Genomic DNA, 18,339 nt, shown 5'->3' on the forward strand with positions numbered 1-18,339 from the left:
GATGTTCAGAATGAATGAGTTCCCTATTTTCAATTCGATGGATAGAGAGAGATCATTAGTTTGCATCCAAACAAAAGATACACATACAAAAAAAAACGCATTTTATTTTCATCCAACTGAGAAAATAAATCGAACAATGTTTTCTATTTCAAATGGATAACAAACGTTCTAACGAGTTTGTGCGTTGCCAGAGGAAAGAAAAAAACGAAGCAACTACGCATTTCAAATGCATCACAAATTGAAGATTTTAGAATTTTATTCGGTCGTTTCTTCTGAATTTACTTGTCTTTCTATTTTTTCATTGTTTAGCTCTTTTATTCGTTTGGGCCATGCTAGATCGAGTCGACGCACCGTTAAATCAGGAAATAGATTAACGATTTTCGTTTGAGAGAGTCTCTGAAATGATATAGAATGTGCATTAGGCCAGTTATTCTCTTTAGGTATTTACACTCAACAAACATTTGATGAAGCCGTTGACTACATAACCAAAACGTGTTTGTACAATATACGCTCAGCTTTGAATGAAAGGCGCAAGTGGAAAGTTTTCATCTAGTGTGTTAAACATGATGAGTGAACAAAGAAAATTCTCTTGGTTCTTTGACTTTCTAAAGAAGAAATGCGTGAATCTCAATTGAATGGTGCGCCGATGCAACCGACAAAACAAGCATAATATTTAAAACGCACGTATTCTCCCGAAAATAAAAATGCTAAACGAACTAAATGTAGCAAACGAATGCAGGTTTACTAAGAAAATATTTAAATTTTTTTTATTATCTAAACCGAGCGCATTCTCTCCAGCAATCATGAATTTACCTAACCTACTGCATTTTAAGTCGTTTTTGAAGAAAGAAAAAACGTGCCTACGAAAACAAAAGAAATAGAATCCGGCTTTTTTTTTTTAAATGAGTGATAATAAAAGATGCGTAGATTAGATGGCATTATGTGCGGTATTCATCAGTAACGATGGCAACACAACGAACATAACGGGAATCAGTAGTCCACAATGAACTCGTTTTATGGGTGAAGAATGTAACGCATTTGGTGCGTATCAAAAATCAATAGATATTTTGTTGCGTGTGTGCCTTGCTTTTTTGAAAGAGCACAGCGTAACAGCGCAACCAGTAGGGATGAGAGTGAAATACATAACAAATTCGAATAGGGCTATCCCGAAGGAACCACTTTTTGTATATAACAGCAGTGCGCATTACAATAACAACAGGCAGCAGGTTCCTGTCAATGTATCAAGAAGGATATTATAGAGGAAATACTTTTACTATGCTATTACGCACAATCTCATTCATCCGATTTTATTTTCGGCATTTTGTGCGTATTTTTGTGGTTGTTTTTCGGAGGTTCATTGACCTAACATTTCCATCTACTTTCGGTATTATATAGAAATTGTGCGTATACGATAAGACGATCCCCAAAATTGTTCCCTATTCCATGTAAATGTTTCGCATAAAAACGAATCCATTTCATTCATGTTTGCATATGATAAAAAACGAACCCGCTTTTTCTACACACACACACAAACGAAAATATTATTTGATAAAACTTTTGTAATAGACGCATAATGATAGAAGTACCTATAAAATTTTGAGATTTGAAATCTAATCTAACAAACAATTGGGTATTATTATTTCTAAAGATTGCACGTGATTTAATTAACCAAAACACTTGATATTGTTTTGACGTGTCTCGTGTTTTCGTCATGGTTTTCGGCCCCATCAATCGATTACTATGTTAACTTTCGAAAACAAACGCATTATCCGATCAACATGACAGTATTCTGTGGAATTGTATGACTTTTGAAGCACACGCCCTTTAATAGTATGTGATTGGTTTTGTCACTTTCCGAGTCATTATTTTGCAAGAAAAATAAATCGTTTTCTCCCCTAACATATCTGCCCAAATTTCATTGATCGGAAATAAAAGACTTACCTGCCGTTCAAACCAACTCAACTTCGATAATACTTACCTTTTAGAGTTTCTCTTCATTTCGTTCTTAACATTGTTTGAAATCGAAAATGTTAAGATCACATCCACAATTAATGTGCGTACATGATTTTCGATTCAAAAGCGATAAATAATCGCCTTTGCTTGAGAACATTTCAATTTTTTTTCTCTCGATCCCATCAAGAAAACGGTATTTAAAGTTAATTTGAAACGATATGCGTCCGCGACCTCAATATAATACGATGAGAACTCACTATTGAATTTGTAGAGTTGTCGATCATAAACAGTTCAAAGGCAGTTCAACAACCAAACAAAAACTCGTTGAGAAAATGAATTTCAATTAATTCTTTCTTGTTGTCTTTTTTTTATTCAAAATATTTTGGTGTTTTTCTTTCTCCTTGCGTATCGTCATTATTCTGGTTCAACGAATGCATAACAACACAATTGTCTATTGAACGAAAAGAAGAAAAAAAAAACGGCACGAAAATTTCATGAGACTCCATACAGTGGCTAAAGACAAAAAAAATCAACCGAAAATTGGTTTATGTATTGTGTATGCAATGGTATGGTTGCATTAATAAACGCATTTAACATGAACACATGCTTTCCTCAATTCGATTCGTTTGTTCATTCTTTCGTTTTTATTCTGTTTGTGTTCTGTGAAGCGCGAGTTCAATGTGCATAGTGTTGGACGCAGCAGGCGTGCAAGAGTGAGCGAGCAAGAACAGGACAGATTCCAATTTCAAGTTGCGGTACATGAACTTTTGATGCACGGAACGATGCTAGTTTGTTGTTGTTTTGTTGGGTTTTTTTTCGTCGTTCGGTTCACTCAATATAGTTGCTTTGATGCGGCGTGTGTAAACCCACGACTGTGTGCATGAGGCCGGTATCGGTTTTTTCAATCGCCTCTCTCAAGCGCATTTTCAGTGAGTTGCAGTTGAGTCGACACGTGTTTGTATCGAACAAATCCCTAGTGCGCGCTCTATCTCTCTTTTACTCTTTCCTTTTTGGGTTCTTTGATCTCTTCCTAGTTTGTTTTTCATATACGCGCTCATTTTCGGGGTTCATTGACTCCAGCGTAGAAACGCGTGTATATTAAATGCATAGCCCAAATACTCTACAACTTTTGGTTGGTATATGCGTCGCTGTGCAAGTGTGCGTGTGTGTGTGTGTGTATGTGAGTTTGTGTACTTGTATATAAAAACGAATGGTTTTTGTTTGCGGTGAAAAGGGGGTGTTTTGTACATGTTGTACACATGAATTGCATTACTTTCTACGATCAAAATAAGTAAAAGAAGCAGTGGCACATGACATGAGTTGAAACTGTATCCGTTTTGGTATTGTGCGTATGCATGAAATAAAATTCGGCAAAGGCAATCGTCTTTTCATCCGTTTTTGGCAATATGGCCTTTACAAAGAGGGTTCATTCATTCACTTGACGTACGTTTCGTTTCGCTTTGTTATGAACGCACGTATAATATTTGCTCTTTACACTCATCGTTCATTGACCTTTTTTTCTTATACGCCGTACTATCTTCGAATGCAACAAAAGAAACAGAAACTCTTGCTTGCACAAAGAGTTCACAATTTTCTAATACGAAAAATAGAAATCACTTGACGATTTGAAATGACGATTTTCTTCTATTTAGACAAGCCTAGAAGCAAGCTATGCTTATTTAAAAGCGATTAATTTCAATCCAACTGATTTGATTGAATAATCAATGCGGAATTTCTCACATCGAATGACATCATCAATCATCATACGTTTTTTCTATACATATACATGAACTCAATACTTTGCTTCATATATCAAATATTAAGATTCATTTAATTTGAACAAATTACTTTGTTTACACATTACACACTCGTGTTACTGAGTTCGTGTTATTCTCCGAAGTTAAACTGCAATATTACTCAAAAACCTATATTTCTCGTCGTTTCGTTAGATTTAGTTTCATTTGAGCCAGACGCCTCCTTTTTTTTACGCGAGAATGAAAACTTAGAATCTAATTCCCATGGAAAAAAAAATACCGAAAAAAATCGTTGGTGCATACAAAAATAATTATGAAAATCCTCAAGAATTCGTTGCTTCAGTTTAGATTAACGACATGGAATTCAGCGCAACAAAATTGAGTGCAGCAATAATTAAACAAAAAATGTGTTTGAAATCGTGTTTGCGGTTTTTTTCTTCGTATGTCGTTAGTCCGTTGTTCATCGTGTTCTCATTGATATAAATAGCCATGTTTATACACATAAAGATGTTTCTATTCACTTTCGTGCAGGGAAAATAACTACAACAAAAGCGACGGCAACAGCAACAACAACAAGAATCAGCAGCGGCAGCAGTAGAGCAGCCATGGAGTCGCATATAAGCCAATATACACGTTATTATATTTACTATTTTGTATAGCCAGCGCGACTATAGACACACAGTGCAATAGAACGTAAACGAGTGGAAATGAACTTGACGAGAGAGAGAACGAATTCTATGTCGGTTTTCGTATCGTGTGTAAAATCGTACAAAAACCGATCCATCGCCTCCACGTGCTTCATTGAAAATGTGGTTTGTGCGGCTGCTGTTGCTTGTTGTTGTTATCGCTTTCTACACTTTTATTTTTAAGCGTAGCACAGCCGCAAATTATATATGATATTTGCTATTCACCATGGACTACTCGTCTGACAGTATTGCGTGTTGGGGCGCATTGATAAATATATTTTGCATATGTGTTGCTCAAGCTTTAAGGTGGATGATTTGTTGCCAGTACTATCTATCTTTGGCCTGCCTTCAAAAAGTATGGTCGACACCGTATCGATGGCGGCAGCGGCGGCCACCTCAGTGACAATCTATTGATTTGAGCCGAAGTTTGAGATCGACGGTCACAAAATGCCGGCTGAAGCAACAGATTTGAACTTCATTCGAAAAGGTTTAAAAACCTGATATCTTTTAAATGAACTTGACGCAAACCAATTTAATTGGGCATACGCAACTTTTTCTTAATGTTTTATTACATTTCACTTTTATTAAATTCGCATTCATGAAAGATGATGGACTAATGAAGCGGCAGCGTAGTATGAGTGAATTCAAATATAGCCGAAATAAAAAGCGATTTACATATTAAAGAAAATGTTGAATCAAGACAGAAAATACATATTCATTGTGGCCTGATGACGCTTTGGCACGGCAAAAATTTCGGACGTCGATACAGTCACAATGCCAATGCTTTTGTGTGTGATACGTGTTTATGAGTGTATGTGTACCGGTTTGTATTGCTGTGCTCGGTGTGTCTGTCTCGGTCTTGAGTTTTCTGTCTCGTTTCGTCTTTGGTATGTCCCTTTTGCACGCTTTACATGTGTTCGATGTTCAGACTCGCGCTGAACAAGCGATTCTATATTGTGTAGGTCTCTTGTTATATGTATACTTGCGGACTTCAAATTCGACGTCGATTTTTTCAGTTAACAAATTTTGTACACATACAGAATGCGATAAACGGTCATAGAGAACGCGCGCCACAGAGCTACAATTCCCAATTCCATCGACAAAGTATTACTCTTCAGTAAAACATACTGTTCGATGCTCATCGAATAATATTAACGGCTAATTGACAACCGAAAAAGAAAACGTAATTAAATTGTTGCTGTCAAATACCAAATTTTACATACACAATCAGAAAAAAGGCTGAAACTATTGTGAATTCAAATTCGTGTGTGTGTGTGTTTTTTTTCAACAAATATTTGTTTTCTAAATAATTTGTGCTTATCATCGGTAATCACGTTATTAGTTTCTGGTCATAGCATCAGAAATTTTTCCACTACACACCATAGGCCGTGCAAAGGCACATGAACAACAACAACAACAACGAAAAACTGAAAGTTTCAAAGTGATAAGTAATATTTCAAAGATTTATTGTGTAGTGTGTATCAATAAAAATAAAGGAACAAACAAAAATAGCCAAAAATTGGTGATAACTATTTTGAACGTTTTGCAAGTGACCACAGTGAGAATCACATACAATTTTAACAAGATTAGATGTCTATTATTCACGACAAAATAAATGATGAAGTCAGTGAATAAAAAAGTCGAATAAATAAGTATACCGACACTGTTCAAATTCGTTGGCAAAAAATACGATTAAAAAAAGTGCTGATCTCGCTCTAATTTTGTTGAAACCAATTGTCACAATTTGAATTGAAAATCTCACTGACGGTGAGACACATCAACAGACATACAAAATAAAAAGTAACATCGCAATTTGAGAGTGTGAAAGACACGGTAAATGATGAGAAAAGAAAAAAAATTGCGTTGAGACTGATGTTTATGTGTATGCGTGAAATGCGAGAACCTAGGTCAATTTTATTTGTATAGAGAGTGCTAATATTACCAGCTCGTTTCTTTTTTTTTCTCGTTGTTTTATTTTTGGCGTAATGTTCGCACAAACAAATTCGAATAAATCATAAGAAATATTTGACTAATCGTAATTTATTTGAAGAAAACATTTTTCGCATGAATTGAATGAGTCAGGGTGAAAGACAGCATAAAACGTGTATCAAATGTATTGAAGACAGACAGAGATTTATCGCATTAAATTCGGTTTTGTTAAAACGTCTCTTTCTCTCGTTCTTTGTAGCGGCCGTGTATACTAACAGTCGCTAGATTTTTTGTTATTCGAATTTTGTCGGTTTGGGTGACTTTTTTTTGTTAACGCATATGCTGGCTCCACTTTTTGCCGACATTCATCGCATCGCATTCGCCAAAAAGGTTAATGAATTGTGTTGCCGAATTCGTTCGAGTGTGTGCGTGTTATTTCTTCGGCACTTTTGCGTCTGTAACGTGATTTCTGCGTGAACGAAAACATCAAAAGAGAAAAGATAAAGTCTGCTTTTGTTTTAAAGACAAGAAACGACGACAGGCCAATTCAAGAACATAATAACGAAAAGGAACAGACAAATAATCATAATAATAATAAAGTATAGTTAGAATAAAAGTGCTTCGTTCACATTGGAAAGGCCGTCTAACGCACACGATCGTACCACACTCACATCAGATCGCTGATAGTGTTGCCAAAAAAAAACAAAAACTATACAGCTTTCAACAGCCCATTTGGGCAAACGACCGTCTGTGCGGATTTCCATTGGCTACACATTTTTCTCTCTCATTTTGAGCCAACGACATTCTTCTTTTTGTGTTTGCTGTACGGCGTCAATGAATGCCGAATTCAATTTTGACGGTGGCCACTGAAACGATTTCGCTGAAATTGCCTTGGGCAAAATATTTTACCATCGATAGCGCAGGTAAGCAAAGCTCATATTTTATTTTTAAATGAATTCTTTTTTTTGTCAAGCTTTCATAAACTTAAAAACAAAAACGAAAAATCAAATCCATACTATCAACCGATTCATGAAAGTGTTTTCATTATGCCATAAGGGATATTCGAAATTTTGCAATTTAAATTTTGTGCTGAAATTGCAAATTGTTCGATCAATTAAAGTAGTATTTTATTTTTGTAGTGCGCGGTATGAAAAATTGGCATGAAAAATAATGAACAAAGAAAAGATATATAGAGAAAAAAAAATCAGATTCATACTTAAAACAGTTTCTTTTTGGTCGATACACGGTCATTCACTCCGGCCCCGCGAGCTTGATATACGAGCCAGTTGATATGTGTGCGCTTGCTTTTTTTGAATTGATTTGTTTCTTTTTTTTTCGTTTACCCGATTGAACAAAGCACAGAATTCGTGTGGCTTGGGCACAATAAAACATTGTTGTGACTTTGTGAAAGTTCGTTTCGATCGGTCAAATTGATTTGCAATTTTTTTTTTGGCCAAGACTGACAACTTTAAGCCGGTTTTGATATAATACGCAAATTTTTAGAAAAATCCCATTTGCAAGTTATTGAATTTTAATTAGTTGATATTGAGCAGTGCCCAATAGGCGGAGAGAGAGCATATCGAAAAATGATGACAATATTCTGTAAAGTGAGTCACTGAAATATGTATAAATATTAGATTCTTCCGGAATAGTTTATGTTGCCTCGTCTCTGACATTCGCAGCGAAAACCTATGAGTTAAAAGCGGCATATAGTAGAATCTAAAAATACGGGACATGTAATCAGTCAGCGACCAACTAAAGTAAATGTTTTTTCCTTATTTTGAACAATTAAAACGCAAATACTCATTCTCACATATTTGTGGTCTTATCGACTATTCCTCTTTCTCTCTCTCTCTCTCCGCGCTCAATATGATAAGCAAAATTCCAAGTAAAAAAAATAATAAACAAATGACTGCAGAGAAGTCGCCACCGCACTGACAAATTCATTGTGCCTGTGTGTCTGTAAGCCTTGCTTTAGCCCATAATTCATAATTTATTTCTTTATGATATTGATTCGAGTAATTATGGAAATTCTCCTCACATTTCTTTGTTGCTAAAATAAAACGCCAATGTTGTATAGATTGTTGTGATTCTAAGATTCTCGACCAAATAAAGTGGAGAATAAGTCGAAACGTATGACATTCCATTCTATTTGAAATTGCAATAATAAAAATATGGCGATAAGAACAAAAGAATCTTTTATTGCATATATCGGCATTTGTCATTCATTTCGAATAATAATTTTAAAAAAATCGTTTTATGGCATCTCTATCTCCACGTGAATTACGCCGTTCTACTCACAAATAAATCGAATGTCAATTCAATTTGACGGCTATTCATATTTATATTTGCATTTTTTTTTATTTTCTTTCTGGCTACGTCGTTTGATTTTTTGCGTAACTGATAAAAATAGCAAAGGCGTTCCTAAATGGGATCATAGATGTAGGTTATGTTCATTGCCATGGACAATTTGCGAGCAAGCTCAAGGTAGTTTAATCGTCGATATGTTGTTGTTGTTGTTGTATAAATACAAAAAACACACGATCACACCATAGTCTTGCAAAACCTGTAACCAAAGCGATCCACATCGGTTCGCACGTCATTCAACCATTTCATATTTCAGTACAGAAAAAAGCACCGAGTCAGAATAAACAACACGGGCAAAAATGCAAATAAATTTGCTGGGACAAAAGGACGAACCGAAAGGTGAAACCAGATATCGAATTTAATTTCAAAATTAAAACAGTTTACAATGTACATAATAAAAAAGGGCAGTTTGATTAACAACGTTGAAATCAAATGCGCTTGTTCGATGTACATTTAATTACAAATTATACAGTACAACAATAATCAAATAAGAAAATAATACGATGTTGCAATTTTTTTCATTTATTTCAAAATAATTGGCGACTATCAAGCGAGAAAACAACCTCATTCTGTCGTATTGTTAATATTATCCATTTCTCGCGTCGCGTTTAAACAAAAGTCATGATATCTCAAAAAAATGCTCTCCTTAATTCTACGAAATTCGTCGTGTTCGATTGATAGAGGATGCTATCTACAATGGGCTGATTGTGTTGCTGTTGTTGTTGCTGCTGCCGTTGCTTTATTTTCGTGTGTTAGCAAGATCGTTGCACGCGCGAAACAAAAACAAGCATAGCCGAACTCATCTTGACTTGGAAAGGTCGGTTTTCTCTAAAAATATACGTATATGCTTTGTGCAAGGTGCGAAAGAGAAAGATAAAGCAGCGAGCGCACAGTGCAGAGCAACGAGAACAACAGGCGACGACGCTATATTGTTATATTATTGTTTGCTTTACGCCGGCTTGTGAGCGACAGTATACGAGATATTGAAAATAAAGCGAGTGAGTTCAGTTCGGATGCGTGTAGCAGTGTGCATTGCACATCGCCTTACACGTGGAGGCGATTCATCGGTTTTTGCCCCCGTTTCATATAGAACAGCAAAAAGAAGAAACACACATTCATACAAATACACATGCACACAATCGCGTATCGCGTAACGTTTACATTGCCGTGAAGCCTGATATACTTACGCTGCAAAAGGTTCATGTGTCGAATGCGCTTACGCCCTGATTGACTCTATACTATATAATACATATTAAATTTATTATCAGCCTACAAAAATCCACTAAATTGTGTTCGTTTGTTTGTTTGGGTTCTATGTCGAATTGGTGCGACAGTGACGACGACAACCGCAACAACAACGACAAATACAACTCGATGACGGAAGAGCAACAAATAGATCTCTCTATTACATGATCTACTCAATGTTATCTAACAATGAAAACGCAAGTTTCGACGATATATATGATTTACTCTGTAGAAGCGACATATACATCGTCAATTTATTTTTTGGCAGTTTCATGTCACAAACAGTTTAGTGTGATACTCATGTTTCTACAATGTTTTTGTTCATACTCTCATTTAAATTAATTGAACTGTCGAAAGCGTATCAATCATGGTGAAGCTGCTAAGCAACACAATCTCTTCGGATCAGTATGTCCAGTACTCGCGCAATCATGCAAATACTCACTCATGAACAACAGATGTGAATTTTAAATAGAAACGCGAAAAACACAGAGAAACACGATAATAAAGTAAAGATTTTATTTAAGCCAGCTCGTTGGTTTGCTTTTTGAGGCGATTCATCAGTTTTTTTTTCGTGTTGTGCGCGCATCGCTTTCAATACGCTATAAATATGCATAAAAAAATAATTTGTTTATTCCATTTCAAAGTAACAAAAGAAGAAGAAAAAACAACAGATTTTTTTTCTTCATTTTTATGACTTCGATGTTATTATCGAGAATTCTCATTCCATCGGATTCTCTGCGCAGTATCTGTTATTTATTTTTAATTACACAGATATCATGCGCGCGCGTTTTTTAAAGAAGCTAAATTTTTATTCCATTTGAAATAAAATGTTAATGCGTCACACTACAGTCTACATATTTGATTTGAACTCATCGAAAATCATGACAACCGAAAACACATTCTAACTTCATCCACACGCTCAAAAATATTATATAGCAACCGCATTCTATTTCATATACCTACGAATTGTATATGCATGGAAATGCGTTTAACATGCGTTAAGCACAAAACGTTCAGTCTTATTCGAACTAATAAAAAAAGAATTCATCAATGCGTACGCGGGTTGACTGTAAAATGCATGACCTATGTCAAGTTTCTTCTATTAAATTTAAAATAAAAAAAATAAATATATATAATCCAATGGAAACGTACGCCGTATCGGTAAAAGAAAATGAGGTTTCAAAACATGTTTTGGGGTTTGCCTCTTTTAAATTTAAGGTTCATCGTCGTTGTTTTCTTTATTTTATTTTTTTCGACTTTATTTTGTGAGATTCGGTTACACGTGCATCGGGTTTTTCCGCTGTACATGAGACTTTGAATGCATCGATGCGTTTTGATGCAACAAAGCAACGGTTCTTCATTATAACCTCCTACTCAAGCGTGTGTTCATTGACCTCTAGAAGAAATGCCTTGCATTTGAATTTTCGGCAGTTCTCACTTGCATTGTAGAACTTTCGTCCATTCCTCTTCGGCTCTATGTTTTTCTATTGTATTTTATTTAAGATATCGCTGCATTATTACAATGCATTCTGTCGACACATCTTTTGTGATTCTTTCCGTTTTTCTTTCCCAAAAAAAAAAGAAAAGAAAATTTCTTTTGTACTTTACTTCGATTATTCTATCTGTGCCCAATGTCCAATGAAATCGAATGATGTATAATTTTTGAGGGAACACATATGCACCCCAACTTAGATAAAATCATAATTCAGATTTGTCATCGCAACATTAGACTTCGCACGCGCTTGCTCTGCCATATGCATCGCAAGCATGTGATAAATTATGATATCATCACATTAAAAATAAAATTGATAGCTCCGTTGCGGATTGTTAATTGAACATGTTTTCTCGTTCATCTTTCATGTTGAGTTAAGTGATTGAGTCACAAATAAAAAATAATCGTCGAACGTTGAAATGTGAATAACTCAATCATAATTTAGCTAAAAAACGGGTTCAATCAGAGTTTGGCTAAAAAAGAAACGGATTTTTTGTTCATCGAATGCGATTTGCATTTTTCAAACGGACATTTGACGTAATTAGAAAAAGTCATAGAGAGGACAGATCAGTCGAAATTACTAAAATACTGAATGTCACCATTAAACAGTAAACAAACATAATTCCAAAAAAAAAAAAAAATCAAAACAAAACAATAAAACGGGTTTTTCAGTTTCATTTCTGGTTTATTATAATTATTATCTATAAGACAAGTTTCATAGTTTCGGGACTAAATATGAATTATGACAAACATGTATATTGAGTTGATGCATCTGCGCCAATGAATGAAAACAATGAACATAAGCGCACGACCAATATCAATATAATTCTATGATGGTTAAACAAGACGGCTCTCTAACATGACGGATGAGGAAAATAGGCAAATGGAAATGTGTAATGTAAAAAACTACATATTCCGAATTTTAAAATACATTTGGGAAAATTAGACTAATTCCATGGCGAATGGTTTTACATTTCAATCGGTTGCTTAGCGAAAAATGTGTGCGTCATATGCTGGCAATGTGATATGTATTGTACGCACTGTTCTAAATGCATGGTGTTAGAATACGGAGCGTAGAGTGTGAGGGACGCCCCTCGCTATAGCCCGAGCTGCGAACATGCACAACGCATATTAGACAGAGCATTAGAAATGCCGAAAAAAGTGCTATTGTATTTGAATATAAGAGAGTGGCAACGTTAGAATTCAATATGACTTGTGAACGCATTCGATGAAAAGGGCCCATATAGTCATTGTGTTGCGCGTTGCACACGCATAATACGCATTATTTTATCTTCTTTTATGTATACAACTTGAATTCAGGAGAACGGTAATGCCTGTATCAACACAATGTTTTAGATATTTTTCGGTTTTTGAAATTGATGTCATGCGTTCATTGCCTTCTCGCTTTGACACCATACGCACACAGTGCGTGTGTTACTTTTTCGGCTATTAGATTTTTCTATCTACATCGTATATATTTTTCGGGAATCAAAATTTGTTGTAACATGCATACATAGACACGGCATTTGACCGATTTGATGAGTTTTTTTGGTGGCGTACGATGCGTAGTCCTATGTATTTTATATTTGTTGTTGTTTTTTTTGGAAATGTGCGTTTCAAATGGGAGCATTAAATATATAAACGCATAAATCGGTGTGTGTGCCGCATCAAACAGGCCCATTGATACCAAAAAATTGTTGGTTGAAAACATTGCACACGATGCTTTTGGGAAACAGTTGATATTGAACTTGCAAGGCGTCAACATCGAACGAATCGTCCAAAATAATTTTTGTTTGTTTCTGAGTTTTTTTTTGAATGTAAATTATAAAGACACTTATTTTGGTCAGAAGAAAAAAAATACCCACCGACAAAAACAATTTTTTCACGCAATTATGTGAACCAACGACAACATATAGTACAAATATACATAAATTCGAATAGTACAACAATTATAATGTTAATTAATTATATTGGTTTTGATGAAATTTTACCGTGTGTGTTTTTTTAAATAAATGAATTTGTTTACGTTTCATATTTTACACAATCACGCGCTGCATATTTTTTTTTGTTCGTAAACCAAAGTGTTGTTCATTTTTTAATTGCGACGTAATTAATTCATAAAATAAATGTGAATTTTTTTTATTGAGAAATAAACACTATAAACTAAAGAAGAAGAAGAAAAAACACTTTACCTCAACAATTTGAACGGAATTGACAATAAAATGTTTTAAATACGAATTGACATTTTTGCAAGTTCGGATTTATACGGGTACAAAATTCGTTTTTAAATGTCATTTTAACAAGTTTTCCTATCCAAAGACTGTGTTCGGCGTTTATTTTTGAAATTAAGAATTTTTTCTAAATGTTAGTGTGAATGTGAATTTGAATTTCAGACGAAAAAAAATCATCTACACATTTTGCGAAATCGATAAATATAACCACATTTCAATTCAAAATACGTCAATGTTTTTTTTATATCTGTTTTCGAATTTATAACGAAAAATTGAAAATAATGAGTGTTCGCAATAAGCCAAATTGGATCAAAGACATTCTATCAAAATCAGGAACTGAAATAACCGCTGTAAATGAGGATAAATCCGAAGGTTGGTTACCTACACATTCTTTCTCTCTGCCATAAATAAGCACAATTTTGTTGTAATAAATAAATAAAGTTTTGAAAATTCATTTTTCTTTTGCCGTTCAATTTCCACGAAACCAAAAAAAAAAAATGTTGCCACTTCATAATTATGCGAATTCATCAATGAAATAATTGCGTAACCTAAATTTTTTTTTCCTGTTTTTTTTTTCTTCGTTTTGGTTTTCTCTTACCATTTTAAATTTATTGTGTATTTCATTCATTAAGCACATTTTATATGCTTGGCTTATTTGCTTCGATGCAAGAAAACAAAATCGCGGCCATTACAATAATGCTAACGTTAGCTGAAATCACTTTGTGAATGGAGGTGCTAGTTGAAGTAATAAAATGAAAAAAAAAAAAACATTCATCGATAGATTCATTTACTGTATAAAGTTCAATGAACAAAAGGGGCGACAACCGTAATAGTAGCGATGTCAATGTGTCCCGCGCGAATGTTTAGAAGTTTTTCACTTCGGCACATCCAAAATGGATGGTAAGAATAATCGTCCCTTTCACTTTCATCCACTTGGTCGATTCATCGAAATGCTCCCGAACCAAACAAATTTCATTCATGTGTTATGTTATTTTATCGTATTGCTTGAACAAACAGTGTGCGTTTATACTTTTATCTATTTACGCACTGGTTTGTTACCCTCCACTTGTATTATTCGGCTTCGTTTCGTTATCACAGTCAATTGGAGTGAGCGGTTTAGTACGTATCCATTCTATACCAAGCAACGGAGTGGCGTGTGAGTGTATGTGACAACATCAAGTGTGCTTTGCATTGCCGATTGTGTTGTACCATTTTCCACATTTTCCATGTTATTCTGGCCATTCGACATTTTTTGTTTTGATTGAATCACTCTCGCTTTTCATTTTGTACGGATTTTCTCCCCTCTCTATCTATTCGGCGTGCGTTTCCTTTCGATTTCGCTTGGCTATGCGCAAAGCTCTGAGCTTAACAAAAACAAAAATGGACGGTGAAAGCGTCGCATCAAGAACGCTATAGAATATTAAAAACTAATTGAATTTTTGAAGAGATTTAAAATGGCGCATTTAAATGCATGTTTAAATCAAATTTTAAAGAATGACAATGAGTTTATGAATACTTGACAAGAAAATCTTCATTTTTTTTTAACGAGAATAAAAATCCGAACATTTTTTTTTTAAATTTTCAAAAATCAATTTTTTTCCTAATAGGTGAAAAAAACGACATGGTTTATTACACATCAGTCAAAACAGAGCGCCATTCAGTGAATAGTGCAGATTTGCATCAAGTTACAAATCTTTCAAGTAATAATCAAAACGAAACACAATTATACAATATAAGTAGCAGCAATATGACTGATCCAAATATGTTGGGCGATTCATCGAAAACAATGATCACATTGACGAATGTAACACGACCACAGCAGCAGCAGCAGCAACCACAACAAACAACGCCAATCTCAACGACAACGAATACAACCTCGACAAAGCAACAGTTTAAATGCGATCAATGTAATATGTTTTTCGGTAGCAAAAGTGCCCACACGAGTCACATGAAATCACATGCAAAAACAAATGGAACTCGTGCAAATGGTACGAATGGATCGGCCACAAATTCAAGTGATCCATATCAATGTGATGTGTGCAAGAAAACATTTGCCGTGCCAGCACGTTTGGTTCGACACTATCGCACCCACACCGGTGAACGACCATTCGAGTGCGAATTTTGTCATAAAATGTTCAGTGTCAAGGAAAATCTGCAAGTGCATCGACGCATTCATACTAAAGAACGTCCATACAAATGCGACCGTTGCGGTCGGGCATTTGAGCACAGTGGCAAATTGCATCGTCACATGCGTATTCACACAGGAGAACGACCCCATAAATGCTCTGTCTGCTCAAAGACATTCATCCAGTCTGGCCAACTTGTTATCCACATGCGAACACATACAGGTAATATAGCATATATGTATAATAGTTATAATTCATATAAGTCTCATGTTAATTATGGAATAGGACTTGAATTATAGAGCGTCAAGTAGAGTAGATCAACTTTACGTGTGACTTATTTGTAACTTTTTTTCTTGTGTTTAGGCGAAAAGCCGTACAAGTGTCCAGTCGAAGGATGCGGCAAAGGATTCACATGCTCGAAACAATTGAAAGTTCATTCGCGTACTCATACGGGTGAAAAACCATACCATTGCGACATTTGTTTCAGAGACTTTGGATACAATCACGTGCTTAAATTGCATCGTGTTCAACATTACGGTTCGAAATGCTACAAGTGCACGATTTGCGATGAAACATTTAAAAATAAGAAAGAAATGGAGGCGCATATTAAAGGTCATGCCAAAGATATGCCCGATGATGAACCGGAGACAGCAACCGAAGCGACAGCAAAATCGGAACCAGTCAAAATGGAACAAGCAGCTGTCACAATGGTTGTTTCACACACAATAAGAGCGTCGCCAACATCGACAATGCCAATGCTCTCACCGTCGCCAAACAGCAATACAAGCGCATCAAATATCTCAATTATGCCAACGCCACGAGACTCGAGCTCAGACACACATTCCGATGGCGATGAAATGTCATATTATACAAATATTTTCACGCGTTTCGATCAAAAGACGCCAAACCATGAATACAAAGTGCAATCAAACGGAGGTGGAGTAAATCCAGCTCTTTTGGCAGCCGTTTCAATTGCTGCACAACAAAATGAAGCCGATGACTTGACAACGCTTCGACCACATATGCCAGCTGCGTCTGGACCCAGCTCGGCAACAAACGCACTATTGGCCGCTGTTAGTGAACAGGACACAACCATGGATCCAAGCTTCATTTATGAACCACTTGCTGTTATGCATCAACAAGGATACTTTAATCCAGCACCTAGAGTCAGCGAATACAAGTACGTTTTTTTTGGTGTTTTTTTTTTAATCTTCTTCTTTTGTAATTAAAACAATTAAATTTTACACTTTACATAAACATTTTTTTCCCTTAAATTTTTAATTTTTTTTTCGTTTTTTTGTTTCATTATTAGATCTTCAATACATGCATCGAACGACATCGTAAAACGTGTTGAAGCTGCATTAGCCAGTGCTGAATTAACACCACCACGGTCATCACCCGAATCACCTGATCGTTCGTCGTCGCCGGACAGTGACGTTGTTATGGCCGATCGTGATGTAATGAGTCTACCGTTGCGTAAGCGTAAAAATTATCCACGTGATGGTCAAGGACCTGGTGCCCAAGGAGATGAAAGCCAACCACCACAAATAATGCGCATGAGTTCGGTTATTCAATTTGCAAAAGCATCATAAATTCTACAATAAAATATCTTTCTCACACTAGGTGTGCAGATAAGTAAAAGAAAAACCGAAACGAAAAAACTTTCGAAATTTTAACATTTTGCATAACCAAAATTTGCCATAAAAAATGACACTTTATAAAAAGCTACACGATAAACATATTTATTGCTTGATTTGTATTCAATGAAAAGCGGTTTTCTCCACACTTTGATAAAATTCTATTTAATAAGAAAAGCATAAAACACTTTAACTTTTAGATAAAATAAACGCAAGTCGTCGTATCTTTTCTAAGCGAACGTATTGAATCTTATTTTTTGAGAGCCAATTAGTAGAGAAATCGGATAAATTATTTGTAGCGGAATCTTTGTCTTTTTTATGTAAAATAATTTCGGCGAGAAAAAATGAAGCGAAAAAAATCAAAGAAAATTTCAAGCAAAAATTTCTTTTCAAAAATAGAAAAATTCTTTTATTTTTTTCCGAATAAGAAGAAGAAAACATTTTTAATATGGTATTTTTAAAATAACATGAAAAACATCCATTGAGCGGAGAGTAAATGGAAATTTATATAGCCAATTAAGAATGAAAACACAAAACAAAACCCAATTTTGAGGGAAAACAAGTATTTTATAGGATTATGGTATATAATAATGAAAAAGCAAGAAGAAAAGGTTTTTTTTTTAAATAAAAAGAAAAAAAAAGAAAAAAATATAAATATATATGTGAAGACTGTCTCAGGAAAATGGCCAGAATAATTAAACGTAATTTTTTTTACATTAAGCCGAAATGGAAATAAGTTGATAGTTTAGTTGAATTGTTATTTCTCTCATTATTTTTTCTTTTGTTTTCATAATTAGCTCACATTTGGTTTCCGTTCTTTATCTTTGAATCCATGTCTCTGTTTTGTTATATTCGATCGGTGTCGTTTGAATATGTATTTCCAATGAATACGCATTCTATTTAAATAAGATTAATTGAT

The 18,339-nt window shown here is 34.9% G+C and overlaps 1 protein-coding gene across 2 annotated transcripts; it reads left to right on the top strand.

The window, feature by feature from the left end:
• Positions 1-5,430: 5,430 nt before the first annotated feature.
• On the top strand, positions 5,431-17,659 carry LOC116341056 (Krueppel homolog 1). 2 transcript variants are annotated; one of them, XM_031767910.1, is made up of 4 exons: positions 5,431-7,245; positions 15,265-16,005; positions 16,147-16,963; positions 17,096-17,659. In XM_031767910.1, the coding sequence occupies exons 1-4, from the start codon at positions 7,161-7,163 to the stop codon at positions 17,373-17,375; spliced, it is 1,923 nt and encodes a 640-aa protein (XP_031623770.1). In that variant the 5' UTR covers positions 5,431-7,160; the 3' UTR covers positions 17,376-17,659. The 2 variants fall into 2 exon arrangements, with proteins under 2 accessions (XP_031623770.1, XP_031623769.1); XM_031767909.1 differs by lacking the exon at positions 5,431-7,245 and adding an exon at positions 13,585-14,029.
• The last annotated feature ends 680 nt before the right edge of the window (positions 17,660-18,339 follow it).

The sequence above is a fragment of the Contarinia nasturtii genome, unplaced genomic scaffold, assembly GCF_009176525.2.
Source record: "Contarinia nasturtii isolate CC-2019 unplaced genomic scaffold, AAFC_CNas_1.1 Cnas_scaffold_695, whole genome shotgun sequence".
NCBI classification, from domain to species: Eukaryota; Metazoa; Arthropoda; class Insecta; order Diptera; family Cecidomyiidae; genus Contarinia; species Contarinia nasturtii.

Coding starts and splice junctions, on each gene's coding strand:
- LOC116341056 (XM_031767909.1), top strand. CDS start 13,939: ATGAGTGTTCGCAATAAGCCAAATTGGATCAAAGACATTCTATCAAAA. Junction 14,030..15,264: donor AAATGAGGATAAATCCGAAG/GTTGGTTACCTA, acceptor TTTTCCTAATAG/GTGAAAAAAACGACATGGTT. Junction 16,964..17,095: donor CCTAGAGTCAGCGAATACAA/GTACGTTTTTTT, acceptor TTTCATTATTAG/ATCTTCAATACATGCATCGA.